Raw genomic sequence first — 12,500 nt, forward strand, 5'->3', positions numbered from 1 at the left:
TCTTCTACTGTACAGCCATATTTTAAAGGTAAGGGTTTTATTCATCACGTATTTTACAAAAATCGTCGACACGTGATTATATTTTATACATTTCATTTAGTTTGTCTGGAAAAAATTCCGATACACGTCCATGCCAATGACCTCAATCTTCTACTGTTAGCTTTAAGCTATTATTTTTTTAAAGTAGATCTTGTTTTGTCCTTAGGCTTACTTATTATGTTGTATTTTTTCACCATCCCGTTTGTGAATGGTCTTTTGGGAAGATATCGTTGATGTCACCCATTGTAATTAATGTGATGATGATGATGATGATGAACTTTGTTCATGCGTCGATGTATTTAGCTGACGCTAATTGGGGACACAACATAAAGATAAAATAAATAATGAATACTATGATAACTAATAAATAAGAAATAAGCTATAAATTATACATACATTTACAATATGCTAAAATAATCAAAATAATTCTAACAACACGGGCACACCTTAAGAGGTACAAATTACGCACGCGGGGCAATTGTTGCCATTTATCAGTTCAGTAAGATCCTTACATCTAATATGAAACTTAAACTTAGATAGGCTAGCTGCTCGTTTCAGTGATGTTTTTATCTAGCTTGTTCCATAAAAAGGGTCCAAGATATCTAAGAGAGTGTTTACCATACAATACAGAATTAAATCTAGAACAGAGACTCATTGGCTGTCAAAACAAAGGGGTTTTTGTTCCTGTGGTTGGCACATTTGAATAACAAAAGCAATGTTTGTAAACAGATACAGTATCTTCCTTATTTAAGCCAGTTGTTGTATCACCATCTGGCATCAAGGTTACAAATACAGTATAGGGAAGATAAAGTTGACGTTACCTATTGTCATTAATGTGCCAACCAGAGCCTCATTGGTTGTCGAAGCAAAGGGTCTTTTGTTTCTGTGCTTTGCACATTTTAATAACAATTTAACAGGTAATTTATCTTCCCTATAAGGATCCAAGGGTGGCCAAATTGAACCCCAATGTCTTTGTTTGTGCTTGTAGCGGTAGTTTACATGTACTTTAACATGTTTTGCAAAACGAGCGTACAGAAGGCTTGTGTAATGATGATTGCAGCACTGGTGTTGTTTTTGTTCTTTTTGTTGTTCTTATTATTTTTTAAGTATTATTGAACGAATGAGAGAAAGAGAACTCCTCTTACTTAGCTTGACATTTCAGCAATTCTTACTGAAAGACACCTGCAATAGGATTTAAACCATGAATTTTTCAGGTCTCTCTAATTGACAATAAATTGCTTACAATAATAATTATTATTGTCCATCTATTAAAGTGCGAGGATCACTTCTCTCATTCATCTATAACCTGCAATTCAGCATACATTCATTTTCATTCCATTCTTTTATTCATTTGTTATTATTATGATTATTATTATGATTATTATTATTATTCCATTCATCATCAACATCATCGTCATCATCATTATTATTAGTAGTAGTAGTAGTATTATTATTATTATACAAAGAATAAAGTAATAGACTCGACACACGTAAAGCTGACTGGCCTATAAATCTAAAGAGAAGCAACCTTGGCTACACATTAGATATTGTGCTGGTCATTGTTGGGTGCCTGGGATTAGAAATCTCAGTGGCAGCAAGGTGGCAGCAAGGTGTTAATAAAAGCGCACTTTGGATGAAGTAGAGGTGCAAAAAAAAAAAAAAGGTGGCATGATGCAGTGATGCATTCAGAAAGGTGGAACTATGTACAAGAAGGCATTCAGGTGATACAACTGAAATATGGGAGTTGTGCAAACAAAAGCCCAAATCGCTATCACTTAATATTGGCTATTTATCTAGGTATTTTTTTCTACAATTACAATGAAAAGCACTTTTTTCCTAGAGGTGGCACTTCATTTCAGGTTGTATGTGATATATAATCTCCTATGATAACTGCTCCTTGTTTTTTGTGTAGTTGTTAAAGGATGTCGAAAATGCAGAGTCTTACAGATATGGCATCAAATAAAGAAGAGGAACCAACCCTATCTACAGGTATGGTCATAAATTTCCATCTGAAAATTTTAAGAAAATGTACTTTTTTTGTTTTTAAGTCTCAATCAGTTGTATTTCATCTCCTTTGTTTTCAGCTCCTGTGATGCCATTTGGTAGGTTATCAGTTGAAAGCGAGGAAGTTAGGAAACATACTGTTAACTGGCAGTCCTATGTTCAGTACGTTAAATTCCTCTTTATGTTTCAAATGTTAGAGATTTTTTTGCAAATATGCACAATGCAGGTATTAATAATACATGTATTATTATAAATTGTATGGTGTGCATGTACATAATAATTATTATGATAAAACTTGAAATAATTAAAATATTTCAGGCGACATATATGAAAAAACCTGAAGCCACAACAACTTGTTTTGTTATGCTTACAGAAGTCAAATGATAAATCAAGAAGATTATTCCATGATTGCTGACTATGACTGTATGGGAGTTGAAGAAAGAGGAAAAATTATTGAAACAAAGGGAGAACAGGTAATGAAACCCATATCATAAAGAGAATTCAAACAGCATACATTTTATTAGAAAACAGAACTTTTTTTCCTTTGACCTGAATGTTGGTGATTGTAGTCATGTAGGGGTGAGTTCAGTTACCTCCCAGTGACCATTACATGATTTGGTAAACAAACAGTTATCTGAAGGTTCTGTTTGTTCTTATTTTTCCTTGCCTTGAGAGGGTTTCTATCATGCTATATGTACTCTGATATTGCAACACACTTGTGATGGTGGTGGTGTAATGTGCCTGTGAGAACAATGGAATGTTGTTCTTTCCAATAAAAGGACTAATAAAAACTTTTATCTGCTCAATTGGGAGATATTTCAATTGAATTGTATATACATGTAACCTTTATCGGTTTGAAGGTTGCTGATGAAGGTTGAGCTGTCAACCAAAATATTTTTTCAATTAAGTGAACTTTTTAAAGTTTTTATGTAACGTTCCAAGTTTTTTTGTATTGGAAAGATAGTGTATCTGGAACATGGTATGAGTGTTTTTGCTTGGCAATGTGGGTGAAGGGACAAGTGAAAAGGAAATCGGAGTCTCAATTACACTGTAGAAATCACACCTAGTGTATGACTTTTATGACACTGGTTTGATGCTATGAAACTTTGGTTTCCTTTCCACTTGTACCTTTATCCACTTCCAACCAACTTTCACATGATAATAATCATGCCTGTCACAGGTACATACATGTAATAATACATCACCACCATCCACAGTTGCACCTTCTTATTGAATTACATGTACATGACATTGCCTGCAACCCTAACAGAATGGAGGGTGGAGCACTTTGTTTCTAAGAACCTACATGTAGATAAACAACCTACTGAGGCTCAAGGAATTTGGGTAGCTCAATGTGTAGAGAATCAGGCTGGGGTTAATGAGATCATAGGTTTGAATCCTTTGTGAGACTGATTTTTAGATGTATGTTTCAGTTTTCTTTTTCCTGTTGCCAATCAACTATGTAGGGTTAGCCCATTGAAATAATATGGAAATACTTCTGTATAAATGATTCTGATTGCTGTGAGTCAGAAGTTTTTGCATGAAACTACATGTACAGTAGGGTTAGGGTCCTTGATGTGAAGGTTCATTTTTGTTATTTTCTTGTCAGTTTGCAAAGAGCTGCCTGTCACTACTGGCGCGGCTTGTACGGGACCAGACAAACCGATATATACTTGTTTTGATTGACGATGTGATCACTGTAAGTATAATTTCATCAGGTTTCACAAGTTCGGTTTATTTATTAATTAATTTTTATTACTAGTGCAATGGGGAAAACCATGAACACCTGAAATATGTCAGGAATGTTAACTCTGTCCAATCACGTGTCCAAAATCCACTTGCTAATCTGCAAAGTGTTAAATGTTTGCGGGGGGGGCAAGAATTGCATCGGCTTTACTAAGATTTTCTGGGTAATTGCTTTTAATTATTCTAGACAGTGAAACAAAATATGGTAATGTCCTTAAATTCAAGTAATAACAGTTATCAGTTTGCGGTTTTGGCGTGTGAAGACCTCAAACCTTATTGGCTTAAAATTAATAAACATTCCTGACATATTTTATTACTAGCAAAGGGTGCAACAGGGAAAAACATGAACACCTGAAATATGTCAGGAATGTTATTTCTGTCCAATCAGGTGTCCAAAATTCACTTGCTAATCTGCAAAGTGTTAAAGAGGGGGACATTGGTTTGTATAAGAACCTGCCAAACCGAAGAAAAAGTCATCCAAAACTGCGAAACCGCAAAAAATTCGGCCAAAACCAAAAACTGCATACAAAACCGTCAAAAAACCGATACAATGGTGACAAGTGCGGCATACAGAGGAAACTGCGCTAGCACTTTACATTGGTTTTTATAAAAGTGTTTGTGAATGTCATGGCCTTATCTAAAGCCTTCATATCTTTTAGTATCTGCTAAAATCATAGGCTTTATTTCTGCCGCTTTCTCGAGCCCGGACTTTGTGGGCTCATTTTCCGTAAAGCAGCTGGTAATGGAGCCAAGTTAACTTAGGAGAATTTGCACACAAGTCCTCTCTAAAATTTCAATATTTTGCAATCGCAAAAAGCTATAGCTCTGGAAAACTCCAATAAAACTCTCTAATTGAACATTTCTATTTGATAACTAAGACCTGACAGTTTGGAGATTCGAATGGAATGTTTAATCTTGGTCTAAAACATGCGATTGCATTGAGGAAGCTAACCAGTACTGATTGTTCCTTGTTTTACATGGCAGCAGGAATTTGCTCAAAGGTTAAATGACCTAATAAACAATCGAATATTGAACCTCACTGTTTTCGGGGGGGGGGGTTGGGGGATGGCGAGGGATGCTCGTCGGAAATTTTACATTAAACCCTTAAAGGAGACCAATGTGGGCATGCCCCAGGCATTTTCTGACCCCTAAAAGATACCATACCAGCGACTTTAAATGATGGCAAAGACATTATCATCTAATACTTTCACCTGCATGAAGAAATATAAAATTGTAAATATACACTTTTACATTTCGTCGCGCTCAACCCTAAGGAGATTTTCACGGCTACATATGATTGTGTTTTGCCCAAAACACATTAAGTGAGACCAAAATCTGAAATTTACACCCCTAAGCGAGACGACGAGCATCCCTCCCCTTTTTATATGGGAGTCTTCCCCCCTCCTTCTGGGCACCGCCCTTCCACATTCCTTCCATACTGACTTCGTCACTACATTTATCAAATTCTTGCTGGCCTTTATCAGAGTCACTAGCTTCTTACTCATTTCATGCTCATTCAGATCTTCATGGGGTCCTTCATCTTCATCCACTCTGCACCAACTCAGTCGGCATTCGACACGCGTGATCCTCTACCGTGACACTTAGTTTGTCACGCATTCCTCTCAATAACTTTGGCGTTTCGCGGCTATAGAGTGTTTTCATGTGACGTCTCCGGGAATTGAGCTCTACTATCATTTAAACGTTTTCGTTTGTTTCGGAGGAAAAACAAGGTTACTGATCATGTGAGTGAAAACAGGCATCTTGTACCCTATGGGACCTTACATTTTATTTATCAGGCCCTAGTACAACGTCATTTCAACTACTGCAATATTGTTTGGTGAAACTGTGGAGTAACTTTGCAGGACAAACTGCAAAAACTACAAAACAGAGCTAGAGCAGCCTGTGTCTTGACCTACTCGAACTACGATGCTCATGTCAACAATTGATTTGAACTCTTAAGATGGAAATCCCTAGTCTCTCAAAGGCAAATTGAAAGAGCAACAATGGTATTTAAGTCCCTACAGGGCCTAGCACCTGCGTATCTCTGCTCGAAAATTGTCCATTGCGATTCTGATTATTGTTTGAGAGACTCTGTGAATAAGGTAAATGTTCCGCAACCGCGCACAAACTACTACAAAAAACAGCTTTAGCTATTTAGTTTGCGCATGTCACGCACACGTCATGCATCGCAGACCACGAGGGTTAACACTGTGGCATCGAGCCAGTGTTTGATACTCGCTCGGGCAAAGGGCCGCTTGTGGCATCATGGGATAGCTGTGGACCCAGGTCTTCTCGGAAATGTCACGCAATGACGTGACAGTGCGAATAGACAATCAGTTTGAGAACTTTGCAGTTTGAGTACGTTTACCTGATCTAAATTTCACTAATGTAGCTTTTTTATTGCTGACAGTTGTAAGCTAAAATCGTCTTAAAATAACGCATGCTTCTAAATCTCGAAAACGAACACGGTGAACCCCCCATTTTTCTTGCCTTTTTGCTAAAAGTAGATCATTTCCTTTCTGCGTGGCAAGTTTTAAAAAAATCTGTACGTGGGGACATTTTGGGCACGAACGTCCTTAAGTTAATTTTTACAGAAATTATTTAAATATTAACCTTTCATCTTTTGCAAACAATTTTCTTTTCAGGAAGACAAAAGCAGGGTTTCAATTTTCCATGAGTTTGGGAAAAAGTATGTAAAAAAAAGACACTTTATCATTTTATCATGCAGTACCTGTCCCAATCAAACATTCTGTTGTACAGTACAGCTCAGTAACTGAAGTGTAAATTTTTGGCATAAATTAAGGACAAATGTGTTTTTAAACACATTTGTTAAAAATGTGCAAAATCAATCAATTTCAGCAACAAAATTGCCATAAGGAGACAATGAAATTATTTAAGCAGCAATAGACAAATAAATATGTGCAGTGAATGCCTCTGGTTCACATACGGAAATTTCATTGGAAAGTAAATCGTTCAATATACATATAGGAACAAGTGATGATTTCGTGAAACGTAACTGACCATTTGGTGGACTCACAATGAAGACAATGCTTGTTATGTGCATGTATAGTGTACATGTATATTCTCTTAGACAGAAAAATATAAAAACCCATTAATAACAGCTTCTGTTGTAACAGTGGGATATTGTTTTACCAAAAACTTTAAAAGAAGACAGTGACACAGAGAAAATAAATCTCACTGGTACCCAATGTACATTAAGGTGTTGGTTATAGAATACATCCTTTACATACAGTACTGGAAACTTTCATTTTTTTTATGGAACTCTTTTGTCATATTTGTGGTTATTTGTGGTTTACATACTGTACCATTTTCATTTTGCCAGAGCCAACTTTAATGTCTGGGCAGCTTTTTTGAAGCTTCTCAACCGACAGGATCAATTTATTGTACACCAGGTAATGGAGCGAGATAATTAAATTGCAATAACAATGATGTCTGCAGTTGCATTGTTATTGATACCAATCACTAACCTGTCCATTTCTCGTGCTTTTTATCATGTGCAGTACAAGGATTTCCATTTTAATTTAAAACTCATTGTCAATCAATGAACTTGGGAACTGGTGCATTTAATAGTTAAAAGTTAGCTGGAAGGGGTCTGTTGTGATCTAGTGGAACCCGCAAATGGGAAACACCCCAAAGCAGATGCTGACTGGCTCTGTCACTCAGGAACATGATCCAGGGGAAAAAACACTTAATAGTCCTGACCAGATACTTACATGTACCTTCATGACCAAGTAGCTTTGGGATGGGAAGGGTAGGGCTCAATGAATCCTCAATGATTCGCAAGAGTGTGCCTCAGTCAAAGATAAGTAAAGATTGCACGGCCATACACAAGCAAGCCCTGCTGGATTCTGGGGCGCCTCCAAAATAAAGGCATGCCAATTTGGCATGAAAAGGCGGCATGCCACAATAGCTTGAGATTTGCATTTACGTGTAGCCTCATTGGCAAAGTAATTAATCAGACAAAACCCAAGTTAATAAGTATACATGATTAATGTAAACTGGGGAATTTGAGTACAGTATCTGTTTGAGAGAGCTCAGCTGTTTTTCAACCCCTTATAAATATAGAAGCGTTAAGTTAGGCTTGGCTAAATAATTAAACCTGTTCGTCCAACATCATGTTTGCTACAATGTAAACACAATTTTGGGAAAACTAATACATCATCAAATAATTGGATGTTGAATGAAAGTAGTACAAAAGTACAAAACATTTCAAGCATGGAAAGTCATTAAAATACAAATCTTAACTACCACATGGCTTAAAATTACAGGTATTGTCGTTAAGAATGGACAAGCTTCATATGAGACGTCATTTTAAAACCTGAAAAACAAACACTACCTATTATGATAATCCATATAAAAAATAATAATCTGCGTTGAATATTTATTTTAGTGAGGGATTGCAAAATTATTAACCCTATGGTTACCTATATATATTGCCCCAAATTAAAGTAAATTGAATTTATTCAGATGAAAGAAAATCAAATGTTGGTTTTTGATGAGTGGAGAAAAATGAAAATAAAAATAAAACCAGAGGTAATAGTTTTATGAAATGATTTTTTTCAGACAGCCATTATTATAGCGAAGCTAGCTTCTTGGGGTAAAGTTTCTTTACCTGAAAACGACTTGAACTACTTTATGTCCTGGATAAAAAACAGCCTTGGGAATTTTGTAAGTATTTGAAAGATAATTTTCGTATTGATTGGCATTCTAATGTTTTTGTGATATTTGTGTGAAGTCAAGGTCATGTTATGTGCAATACCATGTGAGAGTAATAAGGTTATTTTGCTTAAAAGAATCTTGCAAGATTCAAGAGTTACATGTACATGTACAGCTTTGGTTTTCATGTGATACTTCCTTTTGTACTTCTCACTTCTGTGGCCAGATTTGTTTTCTTTCCTTGGTGTTAAAACATTCATGGCATGTTTCATAATACATTTGGAAATTTATGAAGAAGCAAGAAGTGAGATCTTCCTTCTGATCGATCAATTGTTCTTTTGTAAACTTTAAGAGAAATTTAAGAGAAAACTGTGAATTGTGCTTGCATGTATTACCATTTTCCAACAACAAACTGGTCTTTTCCCCTCTTTTGCATCCCCTATTAACTTTTGTACAATCATGTATCTACCCTTGCAGAGGGAAGCTACTGTAGGTAAAAGTATTCCCCTCAACATACAGTCATGTGATTATATTTTCCTCCCTTTTAGTGACCTAGAATACAAGCAGCTCCTGTTTTGCCCAGTCAGGCTAGCGCTAAACAATAAAACAGCATGCTGACATGTACTTCTTTTTCCTATGTTGTTGACCTGCCATTCCTTGAATGCCTGATTTCTCTACTTAAGTCACATTCAATGAAAGGGAGTTATGGGTGGCTGTATATCCTAGTCCATGTCATCATCCCTTTTCCTCATTCAGTTCCTTACAACTAAATTTCCGCCCTACGGCATTTTTTGGTTGTAAAAATAAGGCTAATATTGTTTTGCGCATTTTTTTAAATTGCTTTTTTAGGGCAGTGGTTACCAACATAGTGTGGCTCAGTGTCTTCAGTTGTTGCTGAGGCATGACTGCTATAGACAAGTCTTCTTCAAACTGGATGGCATTCAAAGGTGTGCTTTCAAAATGTATATGTTGTGCACAGGGTTCGTACAGGTCGTGGAAAACCTGGAAAGTCATGGAATTTTATTTAAGAAGTTCATTTTCCAGGCCAGGCATTTTAGTGGTTGGAGTAATCACTTACTGTATTAATTTTGCAGTGTGTAGCTTAAAACAACCGTTTTCTTGGTTATTGGGTTAAGAATATTGGTTCGTAGTTTTTGGAAGTACATGTAAAGCAGGTAGTATTGAAAATGAAGCACCCTAAGGACAAAATCCAGGTCCCAGTGGCAAGTTTTCTTAGAAATCCCAATGCAGTGGGATAATTTCATTTTAGAGCATCTAATTGTTGCAAGAAGCAGTTAATGATAAGTCTTAAAACGAAACATGAGATTACTGGAGAACACAGGCAATAACTAAGACAGTGTGAACTATAATTTGTAGCTGCATGGTATTGCTCACCCAAGAGTCTGCCGAAAAAGGGCTGCTATTACCTGGCACATGAAAGCACTCTGAATGGTGCAGTCTCCTGTTTCTCTACGTTACCTTCAGAGTCACTGCCATCATCATCATTACTAAATTCATCAACATAAGTATCCTCACCTTCGCCAAAGGTCTTGCAAATTGGTAGGGTACGTTCAAGGACGCTTCAGTTCCTACCATGTCACATTGCCCAATACCTCATTTGAGCTTCTTCTTTTCGAGTGATTGCATTGATTGCAGTGGCTGTACATGTAGGGCTAGTGAAGCTGTATTTATAGAGATAGGGATGTTGTCAGTAGGTAGGGAGCTTTGTGGTTCAAAAACAATTCTGTTAGCTTCAGGAAGGTCCTCACCCTCACAAGGCAGTGGCCAGGTGCACAAGAAGACCGCATGAAATATTTGATATGAGGAATTTTGATCTGAACTAATGCCTGATAACCTCTGATAATGCAAATTCCATTCACACCAAGGACTCTTATCTTCCATTCCCAGTAACAAAATCCCAGTTGCCAGTGATCAATGCCAGCTCCCATTTGACCTTTCTGTGACCCTCATTTAACACAACACAGCGACCAGTGGTTTTCTTGCACATGGTTTCAATAACATTACCACTTTTGCTATTTATTTTGGTAGTAGCCAAAATGTGGGGCTGTGGTCAGGGTGTCTGTTTCCAATTTTTTTTTATCCAATTTTTGTCGTTATAATCAGTCTTATACTGTTATTTTTGAATGATTGGGATCTGTCCTTCATTTATGGTGGAAATTAGTCAAAAAAATTAACGAACCTACGAAAGCTACGAAAGCTCTTAACTATAAAGAACATTTTTTTCTAAATCTGACTTTGTTTTTGTTTTTAAAATCAAAGTTACCTAGAAGGTACGGGGGTACAGATGTGTGAAGGAAGGGAAGGGTACATATACAATAGAGGCACTGGTGGAGATCAGGGAAGGGTAGGAGAAGTAGTATGGAGAAAAAGAATGGCTTGTTCTTTTTGAGATCGCCCCAAAAACCAAGCCCTTGTTCTTTCAACTACACCCCCGAAAAAGGAAAATCCCTTTTTTAGACAGTTACGGTAATAAACATAAAATAGCAGTTACAAAAATTTAAACTGGTTTAAAAAAAATCTAACCAAAAGCAAAATTAAACCGCAACATATACACTGTACATGTGTTTTTATATCATGTATGTAACAGTCACTTTGTCAACAAACTTTTCCACTTTACTTACAAATAGTATTTCCACTTTTTGGGATCCTTTAAAACAGCAATTTTGAAGGAGAGAGTTCAAACAAAAGAATAAGTTTTAGACAAGTGCAGAGAATTATTGAGGCCAGAAAGGTCTTCTTGAGGTGATTGACATTTTAACTTCTGCATAAATTGAAGTCCTCAACCATGTCTCCCACCTTTGCAGTAATTACTTGTATTATTGAATGTGGGCTGAGTTTTATTTGATCTTGAGCAGCTTGACTCTGAAGATTTTCCCATGGTTTCTTGGATTTTCCTTTCCCATTTAAGTCTACATATAATTATTATACATGTAACTCTACATGCAGTGCCATTTCTCACTTAAAGTCTCGCTCTGTTGTGTTGTTGCTTGCCTTGTTTCACCAAATAAAAAGAACACCAGAAAAAAAATTAATATCAGCATTGACTCTAACTTACATGTAGGAATTTGAACTTACATGTAATAAAAAGAACCTATAATTTTATTATTCTTACCCAGTATTTCAAACCAAAAGCTGGGTTATCTGACCGTGCAATGTAGAAAAAGAATTGTTAAAATTAATGAATATTATTAAAGCAACTGGAAGAAGAGTGGTGGTCACATGTAAATTCAGGGCTAATAAAGAAATATTTAGTTAGCTTCTTAGGGCACATTTTCCTCAGATACAATTTTCATGGTATGTAATTATTTGTATTCACAAGAATTTCGTTTTTGCTTTGCAGTGTTGTTGCAGCACTGCTTGTGCCAAATATTGGCTTTCAGCTTCAGTATCAGCTGATTTTTGTGTTGTGGCTGTTGTCATTTGATCCAAGAATTGCTGAAAGGATGATCGGGTAAATCTTGAATTAAATTTTTGTTTTTTGGGGGGGGGGGGGGGGGGGATTTAGATTAATATCCTGTTTCACCTTCCAAACTATACAATAATAGTAACCTTGCCTGAATAAATGACATACATACAGTAACAACATTAACATGTAGTGGCACAGATGGGGTTGTAAAATACAATGTATAGTTGCCATCAGAAGTGTGCAGAGCCAAAAGGAATGCCAAGTGCATCTGTGGCTGCCATAGGCTGTGGACCACGTGACCCAAAAAGTGTTTGTAATTAAAACAGCAATTTATTCGAGGCGCTTCTCTTTTGAACTGGCCAGCTAGACTCCCGTACAGTCTTCGAGAGGATTATATAACATCCTTGAAGTGTGTCATTGGTTCTTCCAAATGCCTAGTCTGGCTGGTCAGTTCTGGCAAATCAGGAAAGCATCCTTGGAAAGGTTGACCTGTTGCTCAGGAGTATTCCAACAACTCCAAAAGTCTCTCACATCAGTCAATGTTTAGTTTCTACTTTATTTTTTTATATTTTGGCTCAAAACTCATCCATGTAACTGGCCCAGAAGC

The 12,500-nt window shown here is 36.6% G+C and overlaps 1 protein-coding gene across 1 annotated transcript in view; it reads left to right on the top strand.

Annotated features, from left to right (window-relative positions):
* LOC138031306 (V-type proton ATPase subunit H-like) overlaps nt 1-12,500 on the top strand; it is a 22,283-nt gene that overhangs the window by 45 nt on the left and 9,738 nt on the right. The window contains exons 1-10 of the mRNA XM_068879015.1: nt 1-28; nt 1,952-2,028; nt 2,124-2,205; nt 2,417-2,516; nt 3,653-3,742; nt 6,435-6,478; nt 7,133-7,202; nt 8,374-8,478; nt 9,316-9,413; nt 11,828-11,938. The exon at nt 1-28 is cut by the window's left edge and continues 45 nt beyond it. Of these exons, the coding sequence (XP_068735116.1) occupies nt 1,962-2,028; nt 2,124-2,205; nt 2,417-2,516; nt 3,653-3,742; nt 6,435-6,478; nt 7,133-7,202; nt 8,374-8,478; nt 9,316-9,413; nt 11,828-11,938 (767 nt within the window). The 5' untranslated portion in view covers nt 1-28; nt 1,952-1,961. The remainder of the gene's footprint in view (nt 29-1,951; nt 2,029-2,123; nt 2,206-2,416; nt 2,517-3,652; nt 3,743-6,434; nt 6,479-7,132; nt 7,203-8,373; nt 8,479-9,315; nt 9,414-11,827; nt 11,939-12,500) is intronic.

The sequence above is a fragment of the Montipora capricornis genome, chromosome 14, assembly GCF_036669925.1.
Source record: "Montipora capricornis isolate CH-2021 chromosome 14, ASM3666992v2, whole genome shotgun sequence".
In the NCBI taxonomy this organism is placed as follows: Eukaryota; Metazoa; Cnidaria; class Anthozoa; order Scleractinia; family Acroporidae; genus Montipora; species Montipora capricornis.